The sequence below is a fragment of the Rhinoraja longicauda genome, chromosome 20 (genome assembly GCF_053455715.1).
Source record: "Rhinoraja longicauda isolate Sanriku21f chromosome 20, sRhiLon1.1, whole genome shotgun sequence".
In the NCBI taxonomy this organism is placed as follows: domain Eukaryota; kingdom Metazoa; phylum Chordata; class Chondrichthyes; order Rajiformes; family Arhynchobatidae; genus Rhinoraja; species Rhinoraja longicauda.
In genome coordinates, this window is record NC_135972.1 from 20,960,201 (window position 1) to 20,978,880 (window position 18,680).

The following is an 18,680-nucleotide window of genomic DNA, read 5'->3' on the forward strand; positions in this document are numbered from 1 at the left end:
CTGGCTTTACCTGGCACTAAACGTTATTCCGTTATCATGTACCTATACGGTGTAAATGGCTTGATTGTAATCTTGTATTGTCTTTCTGCAGACTGGATAGCACGCAACGAAAGCTTTTCACTGTACCTCGGTACATGTGACAATAAACTAAACTGAACGGAAACTAAACTAAACTGACAATTTACAATTTACAGAAGCCAATTAACCTACAAACCCGCAGGTCTTTGGAGTGTGGGGGGGAAAGTGGAGCACCTGGAGAAAACCCACGTGGTCCCAGGGAGAACGTGCAAACTCCGTACAGACGGCACCTGAGGTCAGGCTGCGCCCTGTCAGAAGACCTTCAAGTGCTGGAGAAAAACCTTTTCAAAAATGCTGAAATTAAATTCAATATGAAGCGTCATCAATAACATTCAAAAGGAAAACAATTAAGTGGTTTTGTCTTCATATTCCTGTCAATTTTTACCCTGACTGCACAGTGCAGACACAGAAGGAAGGAATCAACTGCACCAGGCTGAGTTTATGAAATCATTTGTGGGAAGCTGTACAGAGCCGCTCCGTTCGGAGTGAATGGCAACATCTGGGGAAGCAGCAGCCACTCTGAAGCCTGTTGAGGAGAAAATGTGAGTTCAAGTCCCACCACAGCAGCGACAGAATTTAAATTCAGTTAATTAAGTAAATGCGGAATTAAACATGGAAATTAATTGTAAGGTTTTCACAGATGCTTAAGGCAATATAAGCCTTGCGCTTTAGTTCTAAGTCAGAACACTTAAACCATGCGTCTTTGAACTATCGCTGCAGATGACATTTCAATTCTTAGAGTGCGCAGTGGCACAGTGATAGAGTCATACAGTGTGGAAACAGGCCCATCAGCCCAACTTGCCCGCACTGACCATCATGCCCCATCTACACTTGTCCCACCTGCCTAGTTTTTGCCCATGTACCTCCAAATCTACCCTTTCCAGGTACCTGCCTAAATGTTTATTAAATGTTGCGATAGTACCTGCTGCCTTACCACGCCAGAGACCTGAGTTCAATCCTGGCTACAGGTGTGGTCTGTACGGAGTTTGTACGTTCTCCCTGTGACCGTGTGGGTTTTCTCCGGGTGCTCTAGTTTGCTCCCACATTTCAAAGATGTGCAGGTTTGTAGGTTTATTGGCTTCTGTAAATTGTCCCTAGTTTGTGGGATAGATCTAGAGTATCATATGATAGTGGGTCGGCTCGGACTGTTTCCACGCTGTAACTCTAAATCTAAACTAAAAGTCATAGAGTGATGCAGCACAGAATCAGGCCTTTTGGCCCGTCTTGTCCATGCTAACTCCGGACATCTATACTATATCATTTAGCCACATTTGGTCCATAGTTTTCTGTGCCCTGGTAATTCATGTACTCTACATTTTGGTTTAATTTTAACTTTTGTCCAACTGTCTGCCTTTCTGAACCCCTTGCCTGTGTTCACCTATTGATTCAGGGACAATTTCTTCCCAGCTGTTATCAGGCAACTGAACCATCCTGTCACCAACTGGAGAGTGGTCCAGACCTGCCATTTGCCTCGTTGGACTATCTTTAATCCTACATTACTGGACTTTATCTTGCACTAAACGTTATTTTCTTTATCCTGTATCTGTACACTGTGGACATTGTAATCATTTGTAGGAAGGAAATGCAGATGCTGGTGCATACCAAAGATAGACACAAAGTGCTTCAGTCTGAAGAAGGGTTCCAACCCAAAACGTCACCCATCCTTATGCTGCCTGAGCCGCTGAGTTACCCCAGCACTTTGTGTCTAGCTTCGATTGTAATCAAACATAGTGTTCCCACTGACTGGATAGCATGCAACGAAAGGCTTTTCACTGTACCTCGGCACACGTGACAAGAATAAAGTCAACTACAACTCTGGCTGCCCGGAGTCGCGCGGCACACCTACCTCCTCTTTCTCGGCTCCCTGCAGGTCCCGCCACTCCTCGGTTACGTGGCCAAAGTCCACGGTGTTCATCGGCACCTTCGCCTCCCCGATCACGTCGTGCTTAGAGAAACGGTCAAAGTCGTACACCGCCATCACCAGCGTTTTCCCACCGAGTTCGGAGTACGGGATCTGGATTGGGAGAGAGGAAAACAATCCAGTGAAGGAGAGATCTTCACTCACTGCTTTAACTACCGTAAAAAAAAAAGATCTGACTACGGGTGCTGTCTGTACGGAGTTTGCACGTTCTCCCTGTGACCATGTGGGTTTTCTCCGGGTACTCCTGTGTCTCCCACCCCCCACACTCCAAAGACGTACTGGTTTGTAGGTTAAGACAGACACAAAATGCTAGAGTAACTCAATGGGTCTGGCAGCACCTCTGGAGGATATGGATAAGAAACTTTAGACTTTACACTTTAGACTTAAAGGCTGCAGCAGGGAAACAGGCCCTTTGGCCCACCGAGTCCACGCCGATCAGCCATGATCATATTGAATGGCGGTGCAGGCTTGAAAGGCCGAATGGCCTACTCCTGCACCTATTTTCTATGTTTCTATGTTTCTATGATCAACGATCACCTCGTTCACTAGCGCTATCCTACACACTAGGGACAATGTACAGAAGCCAATTAACCTATAAACCTGTTCAAAAACATCGAACTGCAGATACTGGTTTATACCAAATATAGACACAAAGTGCTAGAGTAACTTAGCGGGTCAGGCAGCATCTCTGGAGAACATGGATAGGTGATGTTTCAGATCGGGATCCTTCTATTGACATTGCAGTGGGTGGGAGCGGGGAGGGGGGGAAGAAAGCTGGAAAAGGTGGGTGAGGGACAAAGCCTGGCGAGTGATAGGTGGATACAGGCGAGGTAGGTTTTATTGGCAGATGGGTCGAGTGAGTGACAAACGTTGGAGTTGAAATGGAGACAAAAGGGTGTCAGATAAGGAGAAAGGAGGAGTGAATTGTGAAAAGGACAAAGTGCAAGTCTGAAGAAGAGTCCAGTTTGCACGTGGCCTCACTCTGACAATGCTTCAATGGTACTTTATTGTCACATGTACCACGGCACAGTAAAATCCATTTTTCCATACAGCCCTGTACAAGTATTATTACACGTAACCACATCTTAGATACAGCATGGAAATAGTACACTTAGACAGTATACAAGAGTTGCCAGGTTTGGCGCCATTTTTAATGGAGGAGGGCCAGGGCAGAAAGGTCAGCCTAGGAATGGGTCAGGGAGTTAAACGGGTTAGTAACTGGGAGATCCAGCAGCCTTTTATTTTTTACTTCTGTTGCAGTTGATGAAACTACGATCAGAGATACCAGAAAATGGGCACTGTCTTACAGTGCTGCACCATGGGAGATCTGGGTTCGATTCCGACGACGACGGCTGTCGGTTTGGGGTTTGAACGTCCTCCCTGTGACCTGCGTGGGTTTTCTCCGAGATCTTCGGTTTCGTCCCACACTCCAAAGACGTCCAGGTTCGCAGGTAAATTGTCCTGGAATAAGTGTAAATTGTCCCCAATGTGTGTAGGATAGTGTTAGTGCATGGGGATCGCTGCTCGCTGTGGACTTGGTGGGCCGAAGGGCCTGTTTCCGCACCGTATCTCTAAAACTAAAACTGAAAGAAACGCACGAGATGCGGCATTCTGTAAATAGGATTTTTTAGACTGAGATAGAGAGAGAGAAATCTGTCGGAAAATCTTGCTCATGGGATTGAGTCATCTGCTTCATTGTGAACCCTTTTGTGCTTGTATGCACAGTACCAATCAACACATTAAAATATTAAATGAAGTGGCAGATTATTTGACAATCTCCGCTGGACACACCATTTGCTGACGAGACGCTCTGGGAGTTAATATTTTGCTTTCAGAGTGTAATGTGTCGCGCCCAGTTTGCTATTTATTTCGCATGACCCTGTCCACCTGCCTCTATTTCTCATTCCATGTGTGAATGAAAAATAAAGTGCTAAATGAAAAATAAACACCTTTTCCTTGACTTCAGCTGCCAGTGTGAAAAAAATACAGGGAACAACGGTGGCTTCCAACGTCGCAGCTGCAAGACGTCCCATGGTGCATCACAAGGGTGTTAACGATAAAACAAAACGTAGACTAGAACAGCACAGAAACGGGCCACAATGTCCACGCCGAACATGATGCCAAGCGTTTCGTGTCTGCAGCCAGCGAACCTGGTGTGAACCAAACATACAGGGCTGGAGGGACTCAGCGGGTCAGGCAGAATCCGTGGAGTGAACGGACAGGTGACGTTGCAGGTCAGGACCCTTCTTCTGACTGATGGAGAAGATGGGGGAGGGGGGGGGGGGAAGGTCGAAGAGGGAGACAATAAAGGCTATTCTGATTCTAAGGAGGGGATGAGGAAAAGCCTGGCAAGTGATAGGTGGATACAGGTGAGGGAGATTGATTGGTAGATGGGTGGAATAAGACAAAAGGGTGTCAGCTCAGGAGAGAAGAGGAAGAGTGAAATGTAAAGCCAAAGGGAGGGACATGGGTGGAAGGGGACAGAGTGAGCAGAGAGATGGGGGATGAAAGGGAAATGTGGGTTTGGGGAGGGGAGATGTGTGTACAAAGGAGGGGAAAGGATTAGACAATAGACAATAGACAATAGGTGCAGGAGTAGGCCATTCGGCCCTTGGAGCCAGCACCGCCATTCAATGTGATCATGGCTGATCATTCTCAATCAGTACCCCGTAGGGTAACTGGGGGTGGTGGGAGATAGAGGGAGAAATGGAGGAGCACTGGGGTGGGGGCACAGGAAGGAGAGAGGGTCGGGGGCTTCTGTCCACTGCTGGATTGTCGTTTTCTCGTGCAACCTAGAAAGAAGCCGAGAGGAGTCTGAAGAAGTGTCCTGAGCCAAAATGTCACCCGTCCGTTCCCTCCACAGATGCTGCCTGACTCGAGGAGTTCCTCCAACACTTTGTGCTTTGCTCAAGCATCTGCAGCCTCTTGTGTCTCCATCGAAAGAAGTCATTCAGCCCTTGGAGTTCGTGCTGGCTGATGCAAGTGCATCCCGTCTTAAATCAGGAGGTCAAAAATGTTCACAACCCTGCAGGCGTGAGGAGGGAGAGAGGGACGGTCTGAAGAAGGGTCTCGACCCAAAACATCACCCATCCTTTTACTCCAGAAAAGATGCTGCCTGACCCGCTGAGTTATTCCAGCACTTTATGTCTATCGATGGAATTTATGTGAATAGGGTGAGATGGAGAGGGGTGGTAGAGGAAATTACTGGGTTTAAAATGACCTCATTCTATGCTCCGAACGCCATGCATCGACACAACTCTGAGCAGCAATACTTCACAGAGTTTCAACAGGTACCAAGTCCAGAACAAGTTCAGTTGGTAGACTCAAAAAGCTGAAGTCACTCAGCGGGCCAGACAGCATCTCAGGAGAACTTGCGGTGCTGGCTCGAAGGACCAAATGGCCTCCTCCTGCACCTATCTTCTGTGAATAGGTGATGTTTTGGGACGAGACCCTTCTTCAGACCGAGAGTCGGGGGGAAGGAAAACGAGAGACATAGATGGTGATGTCGAGAGATGTGTAGAGCAAATGAATGAAAGATATGAAAAAGTAACGATGGCAAAGGAAACAGGTCACTGTTGGCTGTTGGACTAGGTGAAAACGTGTCCAGGTGGCCTGTACGGGTTGTGAGACGGAGAAAAAAGTTACCTTGAATATGAAGGACTCGTTAAAAACTGGATTCAGTGTCTTTCGGTGGACTTTAGTCTCATACTTCTTCTTCTTGTCTGGCAGGAGGAAGACCTTCACGTAGGGGTCGGATGTGCCTCCCATGTCCAGGGCCGGGAGCTCGGCAGCTTGAATAATCCCCACGATTAGCTGTGATACCAAACACACAGAAAGAGCGTTCAACATCACCACCAACATCCAGCTGCAGAGATTGTGGAACTGCAGAGAGTTGTGAATGTAGCCCAGCCCATCACACAAACCAACCTCCCTTCCATTGTCTCAGTCTACACTTCACGCTGCCTCAGCAAGGCCACCAGATTAATCCAGTCTCACCCCAGTCACTCCCACGTCCCCACTCTCCCACCAGGCAAGAGGTACAGAAGTGTGAGAACGCACACCTCCAGATTCAGGGACAGTTTATTCCCAGCTGTTAACAGGCAACTGAACCATCCTATTACCAACTAGAGAGCGGTACAGAACCCCCATCTGCCTCATGGGAGACCCTCGGACTATCTTTAACCAGACTTTACAGGATTTGACCTTGCACTAAACGCTATACCCTTTACCATGCATCTGTACACTGTGGACAACTTGATTGTAATCACGTATAGTCCTTTCGCTGATTGAATAGCAAGCAAAAAAAGGATTTTCACCGTACCATAGTACACGTGACATTGTACTAAATAAATAAACTAAGAACTAATAAACCATATTGACGGCACCTTTAATGCAGAAGACCATCGGAGGCTGGGAGAAGCAGCTTCAACCAACAGTCAACACCAAAGGCATCACTTGGAGGGAAGACCATATTTGGAGTATTGTGTGCAGTTCTGGTCACCCATTCCAGGAAAGAAGTGGAGACTTTGGAGAGGGTGCAGAAGAGGTTGACCAGAATGCTGCCTGGATTAGAGTGTATTAGTAATACGGTTGGACAGACCTGCACTGTAAACAGTCAGAATCATTTTCCCAGGATGGAAAAAAGAAAGCAAATACTAGAGGGCATGGCTTTCAGGCGAGAGGGGCAAAGTTTAAAGGGGATGTGTGGGGCAAGTTTTTTACACAGAGGATGGTGGGTGCCTGGAACACACTGCCAGGGATGGTGGTGGAGGCAGATACGATCGTGGCATTTAAAAGACTTTGGATATGCAGGGAATGGAGTGATATGGGTTGTGTGCAGGTAGATAAGTGATGGTCTTGGCATCGTGTTCAGCACAGACATTGTGGGCCGAAGGGCCTGCTGTGGTGTTGTACTGTTTTATGTTCTATGATCTATATTCTATCTTTTAAATTCTATGTGGTATGTTCTTAGTACTATGATCTATGTTCTATGCTCTATGTTCTATCTTCTATGATGTATGTTCCATGTTCTATGTTCTATGTTCTATGATCTATGTTCCCTGTTCTATGTTCTATGATCTATGTTCCATGTTCTATGTACTATAATCTATGTTCTATGTTCTATCTTCTATGATCTATGATCTATGTTCCATGTTCTATGTTCTATGATCTATGTCCTATGTTCTATGTTCTGTGTTCTATGTTCTATAATCTATGTTCTATGATCTATGTTCCATGTTCTATGATCTATGTTCTATGATCTATGTTCTATGTTCTATGATATATGTTCTATGTTCTATGATCTATGTTCTATGATCTATGTTCTATGTTCTATGTTCTATGATCTATGTTCCATGTTCTATGTTCTATGTTCTATGATCTATGTTCTATGTTCTATGTTCTATGATCTATGTTCCATGTTCTATGTTCCATGATCTATGTTCTATGATCTATGCTCTATGATCTATGTTCTGTGTTCTATGATCTATGTTCCATATTCCATGTTCTATGTTCTATGATCTATGTTCTATGTTCAATGTCTGGGAGGAATTTGACCACACCTGATTGTTCTGAAAGTCGTAATCCAATGAAAATTGAAGTTTCCCCAGTTTCTCCTCCTCCTTCTCTTCTTCCTTCCCGTCCTCCGTTAGACCTGTCTCTGCGTCATCGTCTTCTTCCTTCAAAGCCTGCAGGTAGGACAGACACACTGTGATGCAATGCTTGTTCCGATTGACCAGGACTTACAGGTGGGCAGGTCACATTAGACCCGACCAACAACACTACAAGCAGCAAGTGTTGACTTAGTCTGCATCAGCTCCGACATAAAGCAGGGCTTCCTAATTACATCGCAGCGGAGTGCCTTCAGAACCGGGCATTCGTTTGTATCAAGTGCAATCCTGCAGGCAAACATTTTACGCTTGCAAACTTGGCCTAACGCTCATAGATAAATGAGGAGCCAGTGGTGATGTCTCGATACAAAGTTGTAACTACAACATGCTTGAACAGGCAGGACCATATCAATATATATTACAACTGAATCCAGCAATGCATGCAATAGATATAAATAACATTAGACTTGCATAAGACTTTAATGTCTATTGCAACCCCCCACCACCCTCTTCAAAACCCTGGGCCAAATAGGCTTCACCTGACAAGGCTTTCATTTTGGGTTTTTTATTTATATTTGTACTTATAGAGAGCAGGAACATGCCATTTTATAGTTTCCTGAGCAAAGCATGGATTGTTCCCAACACCACTCGAGAACTCTTAGCTTGAAACCAACGAGATTTTCGGATAATAGATAGATTTCACTCAAAGCATTTCACTGTACCTCGGTACATGTGACAGTGAAGTATCATTGAATCATTCAATCATAAACTTTGTCTTGAATGGGATTGTACAAAACAGATTACAATTTATATTGGAATATAATGACCGGGCAATTTTGGAGTCAGGGGATTGAAGGTGGTCTTCCTTGATCTCATTTGGACCATCTCAGATCTCACTTGGAATATCATGGACTGGTCACCTTTTGGATGATGCGTTAAGTTGAGGCCCTTTCCCCTCTGTCAAGTGGATGTGAAAGATCCTGCGGCACTATTTCAGAGAAAGTTTGGTTAGACGGCATTTGGAGTATTATGTGCAGTTCTGCGGTCGCCCCATTACAGTAAGGATGTGGAGACTTTGGGGAGGATGCAGGAGATGTTGACCAGAATGATGCCTGGATTAAAGATCAATAGCCATAAAGAGAGGTTGGACAAACTTAGGAATTATTTTCTCTGGAGGTTGAGGTTGAGGGGGGAGACCTGATAGACGTTTATAAAATTATGAGAGGCATAGATAGGGTAGACCGTCAGAACCTACTTAATGCCATCTAGTAAATGCCAAATACTAGCTGATTTCTGAGGCTGACTTTGCGGGCTGGTATCTTGGTCTCCTAGTGGCCTAAGTAGACCATTCTGCTACGGTTAGACGCCTCTTGGAGGCCTCTGTTGGTCCAGCAAAACAGATAATCCAGAAAGGCTCCAGAACCAAGGTTGTTGGAAAATCGGTGGTGTGCCTGTATTTGATAACAGTGACCTGTGGGCTAGATCATGGATTCATACAGCATGGAAACAGGCCCTTCAACCTACTGAGTCCATGCCGGCCATCAACCATCCATTTACCCCAATCCTGCACTATTTCCATTTTATTCTCCCCACATTCCCATCAATTCCCTCCAGATTCTACCACCCACCCACACACAGGCCAATCCACCCTTCAACCTTCATGTCTTTGGTATTGGGAGGTTGGACAGCTCTATTCCGAATGGCTCAGTTAAAATGGACTCCCCTTGTGTTATAAACCTTTGGTGATTATGTGATCTTTAGCATGCTTCACCGGATCACAAACAAAGTAAAATGAGACTCGGTTATGGATTCTTGACCAAAATGTGCTTAAATATACAATAGGGCGGCACAGTGGCGCAGCGGTAGAACTGCTGCCTTACAGCGTCAGAGACCTGAGTTCGATCCTGACTACTGGAGCGGTCTGTGCGGAGTTTGTATGTTCTCCCTGTGACCGCGTGGGTTTTCTCCGGGTGCTCTAGTTTCCTCACACATTCCGAAGACGTAGGTTTGTAGGTTAATTGGCTTCTGTAAACTGTCCCTAGAGTGTAGGATAGAACTAATGTATGGGGTGATTGTTGGTTGGTGTGGACTCGGTATATCGATGGGTGGAATTGCACGTTGTATCACCAAACTAAACTAAAAGGAGCACAAGAGGTCTTGTAAATCTAGATCAAATTTGCACTGGGTTTCAGATTCATCGTCTTTGCTCCTCCAGTGATCGTAAAATATTGAGTAAAAGGACTATTATTGTTCAAATCAAAGTTGGTTCAACTCAACAGTGTGCAAGAAGGCGAGGCTATCTTACTGAAGGAAACAAGGCAGAGAGCTCTAGGCAACCAAACAACAAGAGAAACCTACCCCAGTGGACAGTCCAGAAATAGTCATGAGACACAACACAGATGAAGAAGGGCATAGAAGGAAGAAACACAAATTATAACGACCACACACGAACAGCAAAGGGAGAAACTCGGCAAACACCGATCATGGATCACAATTAAAAACATAAGAACATTGTACAATTCACCTATAGCTGTCACACATTCTTCTCTACCTTCTTGCTGCAAGCAAGCGTATGTACAGTAATGTATAGTCATGCATAGTTTACTGAACTGCAATGTCATGTAGCGTGTAGTCTGCTGAACTGGAATGTAATGCAAAGCAATGTTTCATTTATTGAACTGCTGTAACTGTAAAGCAATGTATAGTTTATTGAACTGTAATTTAATGTATAGCAATGTGTAGTTTACTGAACTTTAATGTAACGATTAGTAAAGTACAGTTCATTGGACTGTAATGTAATGATGTATAGTAATGTATAGTTTACTGAATGGTGATATAATGTCCAGTTTACTGAACGGTAATGCAATGTGCAGTAATATGTAACTTACTGGACGGTAAAGTCCACTAAAGTAATGTACCTCGCTACACTTGACAATAAACTAAACTATAACTAAAATTAGTTTGCAGAACTGATACGTAACATATAGCAATGTATACTTTACTGGACTATATGCAAAAAAAGAATTTCACTGTACCTCTGAACCTGTGATAACAAAAAACCATTGAACCATTGAAACACATTAAGATTTTTCAGAGATATTTGTAAATTCAACACAGTTCACTTATTACAAGTTAAAATATAACTATTTGCACAGTCTTTTGTGGCTTTAGGAGTTCTGCTGGTCACATCGTAACACAGATAGAATTGGGTCAAGGGTTCTGCGAAATGACTTGGTGAGTACAGTTTTCAATGTTGGGCCGGCAGTGCAGAGAGTTAGTAACATTGGATTCCTGGATATTAAAAGCATGGCTGATCAGTCCTGGGCCCAGCACTTAGATGTAAGCAGCACTGCAGCTTTCCGAGAGGTTTGTCATGTCACCAAATACTCCCTCAGATGGACAGTAGAAAGTGTCCTGATTGGTTGCATCGCGCGGCTTGGTACGGCAATTCCAACGCACAGGAAGGCAAGAGGCTGCAGGGAGTGGTGGACTCAACCCGGTCCATCACGGGCACAGCTGTCCCCACCCTCGAGAGCATCGACACCAGTCACTGCCTCAAGAAGGCAGCATCTATCATCGAGGATCCCCACCATCCGGGCCGTGCCCTCTTCTCACTGCCACCGTCGGGCTGAGGGTACAGAAGCCTGAAGTCCCACACCACCAGGTTCAGGAACAGCTACTTTCCTACAACCATCAGGTTCTTGAACCGACCTGCGCAACCCTAATCCCACCCCGGCAAGGGAACACTACGGACCGCCTCTGAAACTACCACACGATACATCCCCTCTCAACTTAACACCATGTCCTCCAGTTCTTGATTCCGTTACCTATATTGATTTCCAGCTCGAAGAATGAATTACATTTATATAGCGACTTTCACGTCCTTGAAATCTCCCAGAGTGCTCTAATGCTGTCACAGTAGGTTTTGACAAGCATTTTTTGTCGTAACATAGAAAGCGAGGCAGCCATTCCTTGCACAAACTCCTGCAAGCCATGATGTGATAATGAGGGGAGAATTCACTTCAGTACCGCCCCTCCCACAGTGCAGTGCTTCCTAATTAGGATGTCGTTTATAATAGTATATTTAGTATTGGAGAATATTTGTTTGACTTGTATTATGGTGGTGGGTTTTGTTTTGATTTATTTCATATTGTACATATTATTGTAAATAATTGAATAAATTATTTTTGGTTAAAAAAAAAATAGTGAGGCGTTCCTTCAGTACTGCCCCTCCCACAGTGCGGTGCTCCCTCACCTCCACCCCTCCCACAGTGCGGTGATGCCTTGGTACCACCCCTCCCACAGTGCGGCACTCCCTCACCCCCACCCCTCTCACAGTGCGGCACTCCCTCACCCCCACCCCTCCCACAGTGCGGTGATGCCTCAGTACTGCCCCCCCCCCCCCCACAGTGCGGCACTCCCTCACCCCCACTCCTCCCACAGTGCGGCACTCCCTCATCCCCACCCCTCCCACAGTGCGGTGATGCCTCAGTACTGCCCCCCCCCCCCCCCCACAGTGCGGCGCTCCCTCACCCCCACTCCTCCCACAGTGCGGCACTCCCTCATCCCCACCCCTCCCACACTACTGAGGGAGCTCCGCACTGTGGGGGGGGGGGGCAGTACTGAGGGAGCTCCGCACTGTGGGGGGGGGGGGGGGCAGTACTGAGGGAGTGCCGCACTGTGGGAGGGGTGGGGGTGAGGGAGCGCCGCACTGTGGGAGGGGCAGTACTGCCCCTCCCACAGTGCGGCGCTCCCTCACCCCCACCCCTCCCACAGTGCGGCACTCCCTCACCCCCACCCCTCCCACAGTGCGGCACTCCCTCAGTACTGCCCCCCCCCCCACAGTGCGGAGCTCCCTCAGTACTGCCCCTCCCACAGTGCGGCGCTCCCTCACCCCCACCCCTCCCACAGTGCGGCACTCCCTCACCCCCACCCCTCCCACAGTGCGGCACTCCCTCAGTACTGCCCCCCCCCCCACAGTGCGGAGCTCCCTCAGTACTGCCCCTCCCACAGTGCGGCGCTCCCTCACCCCCACCCCTCCCACAGTGCGGCACTCCCTCAGTACCCCCCTCCCACAGTGCGGAGCTCCCTCAGTACTGCCCCCCCCCCCCCCCCCCCACAGTGCGGAGCTCCCTCAGTACCCCCCTCCCACAGTGCGGAGCTCCCTCAGTACCCCCCTCCCACAGTGCGGAGCTCCCTCAGTACTGCCCCCCCCCCCCCACAGTGCGGAGCTCCCTCAGTACTGCCCCTCCCACAGTGCGGCGCTCCCTCACCCCCACCCCTCCCACAGTGCGGCACTCCCTCAGTACTGCCCCCCCCCCCCACAGTGCGGAGCTCCCTCAGTACTGCCCCCCCCCCCCCCACAGTGCGGAGCTCCCTCAGTACTGCCCCCCCCCCCCACAGTGCGGTGCTCCCTCAGTATCCCCCCCCACAGTGTGGTGCTGCCTTAGAACTACCCCCCCCCCCCCCACAGAGGGAGCTGCCTTTGAACTACCCCTCCCACAGCGGCGCAGCGGAAGAGTTGCTGCCTTACAGCGCCAGAGACCCACATTTGATCCTGACCCTGGGTGCTGTCTGTACAGAGTTTGTACGTTTTTCCTGTGACTGCGTGGGTTTTCTCTGGGTGCTCCGGTTTCCCTCCACACTGCAAAGATATGCAGATTTTTAGGTTCATTGGCTTTGGAAAACTGTAAAATTGTTGCTAGTGTGCTAGTGAATGGGTGATCATTGGTCGGCAGGGACTCAGTGGGCCAAAGGGCCTGTTTCCGTGTTGTATCTCTAAAGTATCTCTAAAGTCATTGGAGACCCTTGGACTATCTTTAATTGGACTTTACTGGATTTTACCTTGCACCAGTGTTAATTCCCTTTATCCTGTTTCTGTACATCATGGACGGCTTGATTGTAATCATGTATAGTCCCTCCACTGACTGGATAGCATGCAACGAAAAAGCTTTTCACTGTACCTCGGCACACGTGACAATAATAAACTAAACTAAACAAAACAATGTCTCTCCGTCCCTTCGATGAGCAGCTCAGGGGATTCCCGTACGTTACCTGGTCTGTGCCCGACTTTCCCATCTCATTCACATCTTTCATGGTCATGGCGTTCTTTCCTCCCTTCTCCTTTCCCTTCTTCTTGTTCTTCTTCTTCAGCAGGCATTTCTTGCAGACGCAGAAGCAGCAGGTTAGGACGAGCAGTACGGCGACGATGGCGATGGCAACCAAGGCCCATGGCGGTACTGCAACGATAAGATCCACAGGAAGACATGCTACGTCAGAGGGGACAGGGCTGGCCTCCGGACAGCCACAGGCCGATACAGTGCCGTGGTGTCGTGCAGCATGGGAACACACCCTTTGGCCCACTGAATCCGTGCTGACCGCCAAGCACTAATGCACACCAATCCTATAGTTCAGTTTAGGTTAGAAGTTCATAAGCTATAGGAGCACAATGAAGCCATTCTGCCCATTGTCTACTCTGGCATCCAATCATGTCTGATCTATCTCTCCTCCTCAACCCCTTTCTCCTGCCTTCTCCCATAACCCCTGACACCCTTATTAATCAAGAATCTATCAATCTCCACCTTAAAAATATCCATTCACCTGGCCTCCACATCCTTCTGTGGCAATGAATTCCACAGTTTCACCACCTTCTGAATAAAGAAATTCCTCCTCATCTCCTTTCTACAGGTATATCCTTTTATTCTGTGGCTGTGCCCTCTGGTCCTAAACTCTCCCATCAGTGGAAACATCCTCTCCACATCCACTCCATTCAGGCCTTTCACGATGCAGTAAGTTTCAATGAGGTCTCCCCTCGTCCTTCTAAACTCCAGCGAGTACAGGCCCAGTGCTGTCAAACGCTCATCATATGTTAAACCAATCGTTCCAGGGATCATTCTTGTAAAAAGCTTAACTTTGAGATACATGAGCATGAAAACAGACCCTTCGGCGCACCGAATCAATGCTGACACCAAGCCCTAATACAGACAGCATGGTGGCGCAGCGGTAGAGTTGCTGCCTTACAGCGCTTGCAGCACCGGAGACCTGGGTTCAATGCTGACTACGGGTGCCGTCTGTACGGCGGTTGTACGTTCTCCCCGTGACCGCGTGGGTTTTCTCCGAGATCTTCGGTTTCCTCCCACACTACAAAGATGTGCAGGTTTGTAGGTTAATTGGCTTGGTGTGGGCGTAAATTGTCTCTAGTATGTGTAGGATAGTCTTAATGTGCGGTGATCGCTGGTCGGTGCTGACTCAGTGGTCTGACGGGCCTATTTCCACGCTGTATCTCTATAAACAGACCATTCTTATAGATTAGTTTAGTTGAGCTTAGTTTGGTTTAGTTTAGTTTAGTTTAGTTTACAGTTACAGCATGAGAACAGCCCCTTTGGCCCATCGAGAACATGCTGACCATCAAGCACTAATACACACCAACCCTATAGTTGAGTTTAATTTGAAGAAACAGCATGGAAAGAGGCCCTTCAGCCCGCCAAGTCCATGCTGACCAATGATCACCCATGCACTAGTTTTATCATACACATTAGGGACAATGACAGAGGCCAATTAACCCACAAACATCTTTGGAATGTGGGAGCAAACCGGAGCACCTGGAGATCACCCACGTGAGGTAAACATGTATAGTCCTTCCACTGACTGGTTAGCACGCAACAAAAAAGCTTTTCACTGTATACTGTGTACGTGACAATAAACTAAACCAAACTACACAGGAGGATGGGAATGGTGGCGTGGAGGGTTATGGTAGTGTTGCGGGGCAGGTGGAGTTGGTCGTAGAGAGGGAGACCAGGGAGGGAGGGGAGGGAGGGGAGGGAAGGGAGGGAGGGAGGGAGGGAGGGAGGGGAGGGAGGGAGGGAGGGAGGGAGGGAGGGAGGGGAGGGAGGGAGGGGAGGGAGGGAGGGAAGGAACACGGGGCCACGGGTTATTAAATTATAACTTTGGAGTACAGTGAAACAGATGAGCAAGATTGGCTTGTGAACATATTCAGCAATGCCACGATGGATTAGTCAGTTCTTGTGATATTGCGATCAACACTCCATTAAGATATTAGCAAACGCCGGTGATGTCAAGGCTTGATGGCTTAATGCCGTCTCAGATGTCAAACGTGTAAAGCCAGATTAAAGCTAATATTTATAACGCCATGTGTCAATAATAGAGTCTTAGACCAAAGGTTTATTTTTTAAATTAATTTGCAATGCATATTAAGGATGTGCGCATATGTGTGCATGCATGCATTTGTATGTATATTTGTGCATGTATGTGCTGGCATGTGTATGCATGCATTTTTGCATGTGCATGCATGAGTTTTGCATGCGTATGCGTGTTTGTGTGCATGCATTGATATGTATGTGTACTGTATGTATGTTTGTGTGTGAATATGTGCCTACAATTAGACAGGTACATGGATAGGACAGACTGGGACAAACTCAGGTAGGTGGGCCTAGTGTAGATGGGGCATGTTGGTCAGTGTGGGCAGGTTGGGAGGAAGGGCCTGTTTTCACACTGTATGATTCTATGAGAAGTGAAAGATTATCAAAGGGAAAGCAGATTTCAGAGGAAACCTGGCATTTAGAGCATCCCAGGTGTAGACTGGGCGGCAGGGTGACGCAGCAGTAGAATTGCTGCCTTACACCAGAGACCCGGGTTCGATCCCGACTGTGGGTGCTGTCAGTACGGAGTTTGTACGTTCTCCCCGTGACCGCATGGGTTTTCTCTGAGATCTTCGGTTTCCTCCCACACTCTAAAGGCGTACAGGTTTGTAGGCTAATTGGCTTGGTATAAGTGTAAATTGTCCCACGTGTGTGTAGGATAGCGTTAATGCGCGGGGATCGCTGGTCGGTGCGGACTTGGGCTGATTGGCTTGTTTCCGTGCTGTATCTCTAAACTAAACTAAACTAGGAGGGAGACAGGGCTGCAAGGATTCTGGGCCACGAGGGTGTAAGTGTAATCTGAAACTTGGGAGTGTTAGCAACTACAATGAATATATTTAATAAAAGAGATAATTGAGGCCACAACCTTGCTGGTCCCTTCTCTGTTCAGTTTTATATCAGTTCCCTGCTGTGCACCAATTATTAAGCAGGTTCGCATTAACTCTCTTCCCTTTTCTCTCCATAGTCTCTCTCCATGCCTGCAATGTCACCCCCTCCTCCCCAGCCTCGGATTATAACAACCTCTAAAAGACATTTGGATAGCTACATGGATCGGAAATGTTGAGAGGGAGTGTAGAAAGGAACTGTAGATGCTGTTTATACCGAAGATAGACACAAAGTGCTGGAGTAACTCAGCGGGTCGGGCCGCATCTCTGGAGAATAAGGAATAGGTGATTTTTTGGGTTGGGACCCCACTTCAGACTGAAAGTAGAGGGGAGGGAACTGGAGGAGCATTGAGAGCTCACAGAACTCCCGTCATGGCAAGGAGGAGAACTTCTTCAAGGTAGGCATAACATGAGGAGATTTCACAGTGGACCAGACAAAATACACAGGAAGGAACTGTACATACCAAAGATAGACTCAGCGGGTCAGGCAGCATCTCTGGAGAAATACCGAAGATAGGCAGGTAAAAAAAGGCAGGTGGGACAAGTGTAGATGGGGCATCTTGAGATATACAGCATGGAAACAGGCCCTTTGGCCCACTGAGTGGCACTGCGACCGTCGATCACACCTGTTCAAAGTAGTTCTATGTTATCCCAGTTTCGCATCCACTCCCAGGGACAATTTACAAAGGGCCAATTAACCAACAAACCTGCACGTCTTTGGGATGTGGGAGGAAACTGGAGCACCCTGAGGAAACCCACACAGTCACCGGGAATACGTGCAAACTCCACACAGACAGCCCCCCGAGTCAGGATCGAATCCGGGTCAGACAGTACCTGAGATCAGGATTGACGGAAAGGTCGGCATGGGAGTGGGAATGGGAGTTAAAATGGCTGGCAGATTGGATCGAGAGATGGAGAGTGTTGGGTTCAAATCCCACTCTGTCAGCCAGGATATTTAACTCCACTGATCATACAAATCTTGGCCAGTGAATGTCAGCTGAAGTATCTCTGCCTAGTTTGTGACTCACTCCCACGAACCACACAACCAGCGATTCACACACAAAGACTTCAGTCTCAGGACCGAGTGGTTTGAGTGATGATCCACTTAAGAGACTTTGAAGCAAGCGCTTAGTATCTGGAGAGGCTTTTAGCATGCGGCACGGTCTGTCTGAAGCAACTTTATACAGACAGCCGAACGATGGCTTGAGGCTCGAAGATGAAACCAGCCCCGCACCGCACAGCTCGTCTCAAACAGCGCACTTCCACACACTGCACACCATTCACGCACAGAGCACGATGCCCGCCTCAACATGAGCTCATTTCAAGATAGCACCCGACATTTATACCGACAAAACATCCCACCTAAAAATCAGGGTGGCACAGTGGCACAGCGGTAGAGTTGCTGCCTTATAGCGCCAGAGACCAAAGTTTGATCCTGATTATGGGGGCTCTCTGGATTGAGTTTGTACATTCTCCCCATGACCTGTGTTGGTTTTCTCCAGGCGCTCCGGTTTCCTCCCACACTCCAAACACATGCAGGTTTGTAGGTTAATTGGCTTGGTGAAATTGTCCCCAGTGCGTGTAGGATAGTGCTAGTGTACGGGAATCCCTGGCCGGTGCGGACTCTGGAGGTCGAAGGTCCTGCTTCCACGCTGTATCTCTAAACTAAACTGAACTAAATACTGATTGTGCCACCAGCATAATCAAGGACCAGTCTCACTCTCTCGTCTTCACTCTCCCATCAGGCAAGCGGTTCACAAGTTTGAAAATGCACACATCCAGATTAAGGGACAGTTTCTTCCTAGCTGTTATCAAGCAACTGAACCGTCCTATCAACAAGTAGGGATCAGTCCTGAGCTACCATCTACCTCATTAGAGACCCTCGGACTATCTCTAATTGGACTTTACTGGACTTTATCTTGCACTAAACGTTATTCCTTTAATCCTGTATCTGGACATAGAGGACAGCTCAATTGTAAACATGTATTGTCTTTCCACTGACTGGCCAACACAGTCGGGATCGAACCCG

The 18,680-nt window shown here is 47.6% G+C and overlaps 1 protein-coding gene across 8 annotated transcripts in view; it reads right to left on the minus strand.

The window, feature by feature from the left end:
- Window positions 1–18,680, minus strand: part of LOC144603634 (synaptotagmin-A) — a 230,072-nt gene that overhangs the window by 12,665 nt on the left and 198,727 nt on the right. For 7 of the 8 annotated variants that reach the window (XM_078417149.1, XM_078417152.1, XM_078417148.1 and 4 more), the window contains 4 exons: window positions 13,663–13,847; window positions 7,561–7,686; window positions 5,645–5,812; window positions 1,925–2,092 (listed from right to left, as the gene is read on the minus strand). In XM_078417149.1, coding sequence (XP_078273275.1) covers window positions 1,925–2,092; window positions 5,645–5,812; window positions 7,561–7,686; window positions 13,663–13,847 — 647 coding nt within the window. The remainder of the gene's footprint in view (window positions 1–1,924; window positions 2,093–5,644; window positions 5,813–7,560; window positions 7,687–13,662; window positions 13,848–18,680) is intronic. The other variant, XM_078417151.1, reaches the window with a different exon arrangement.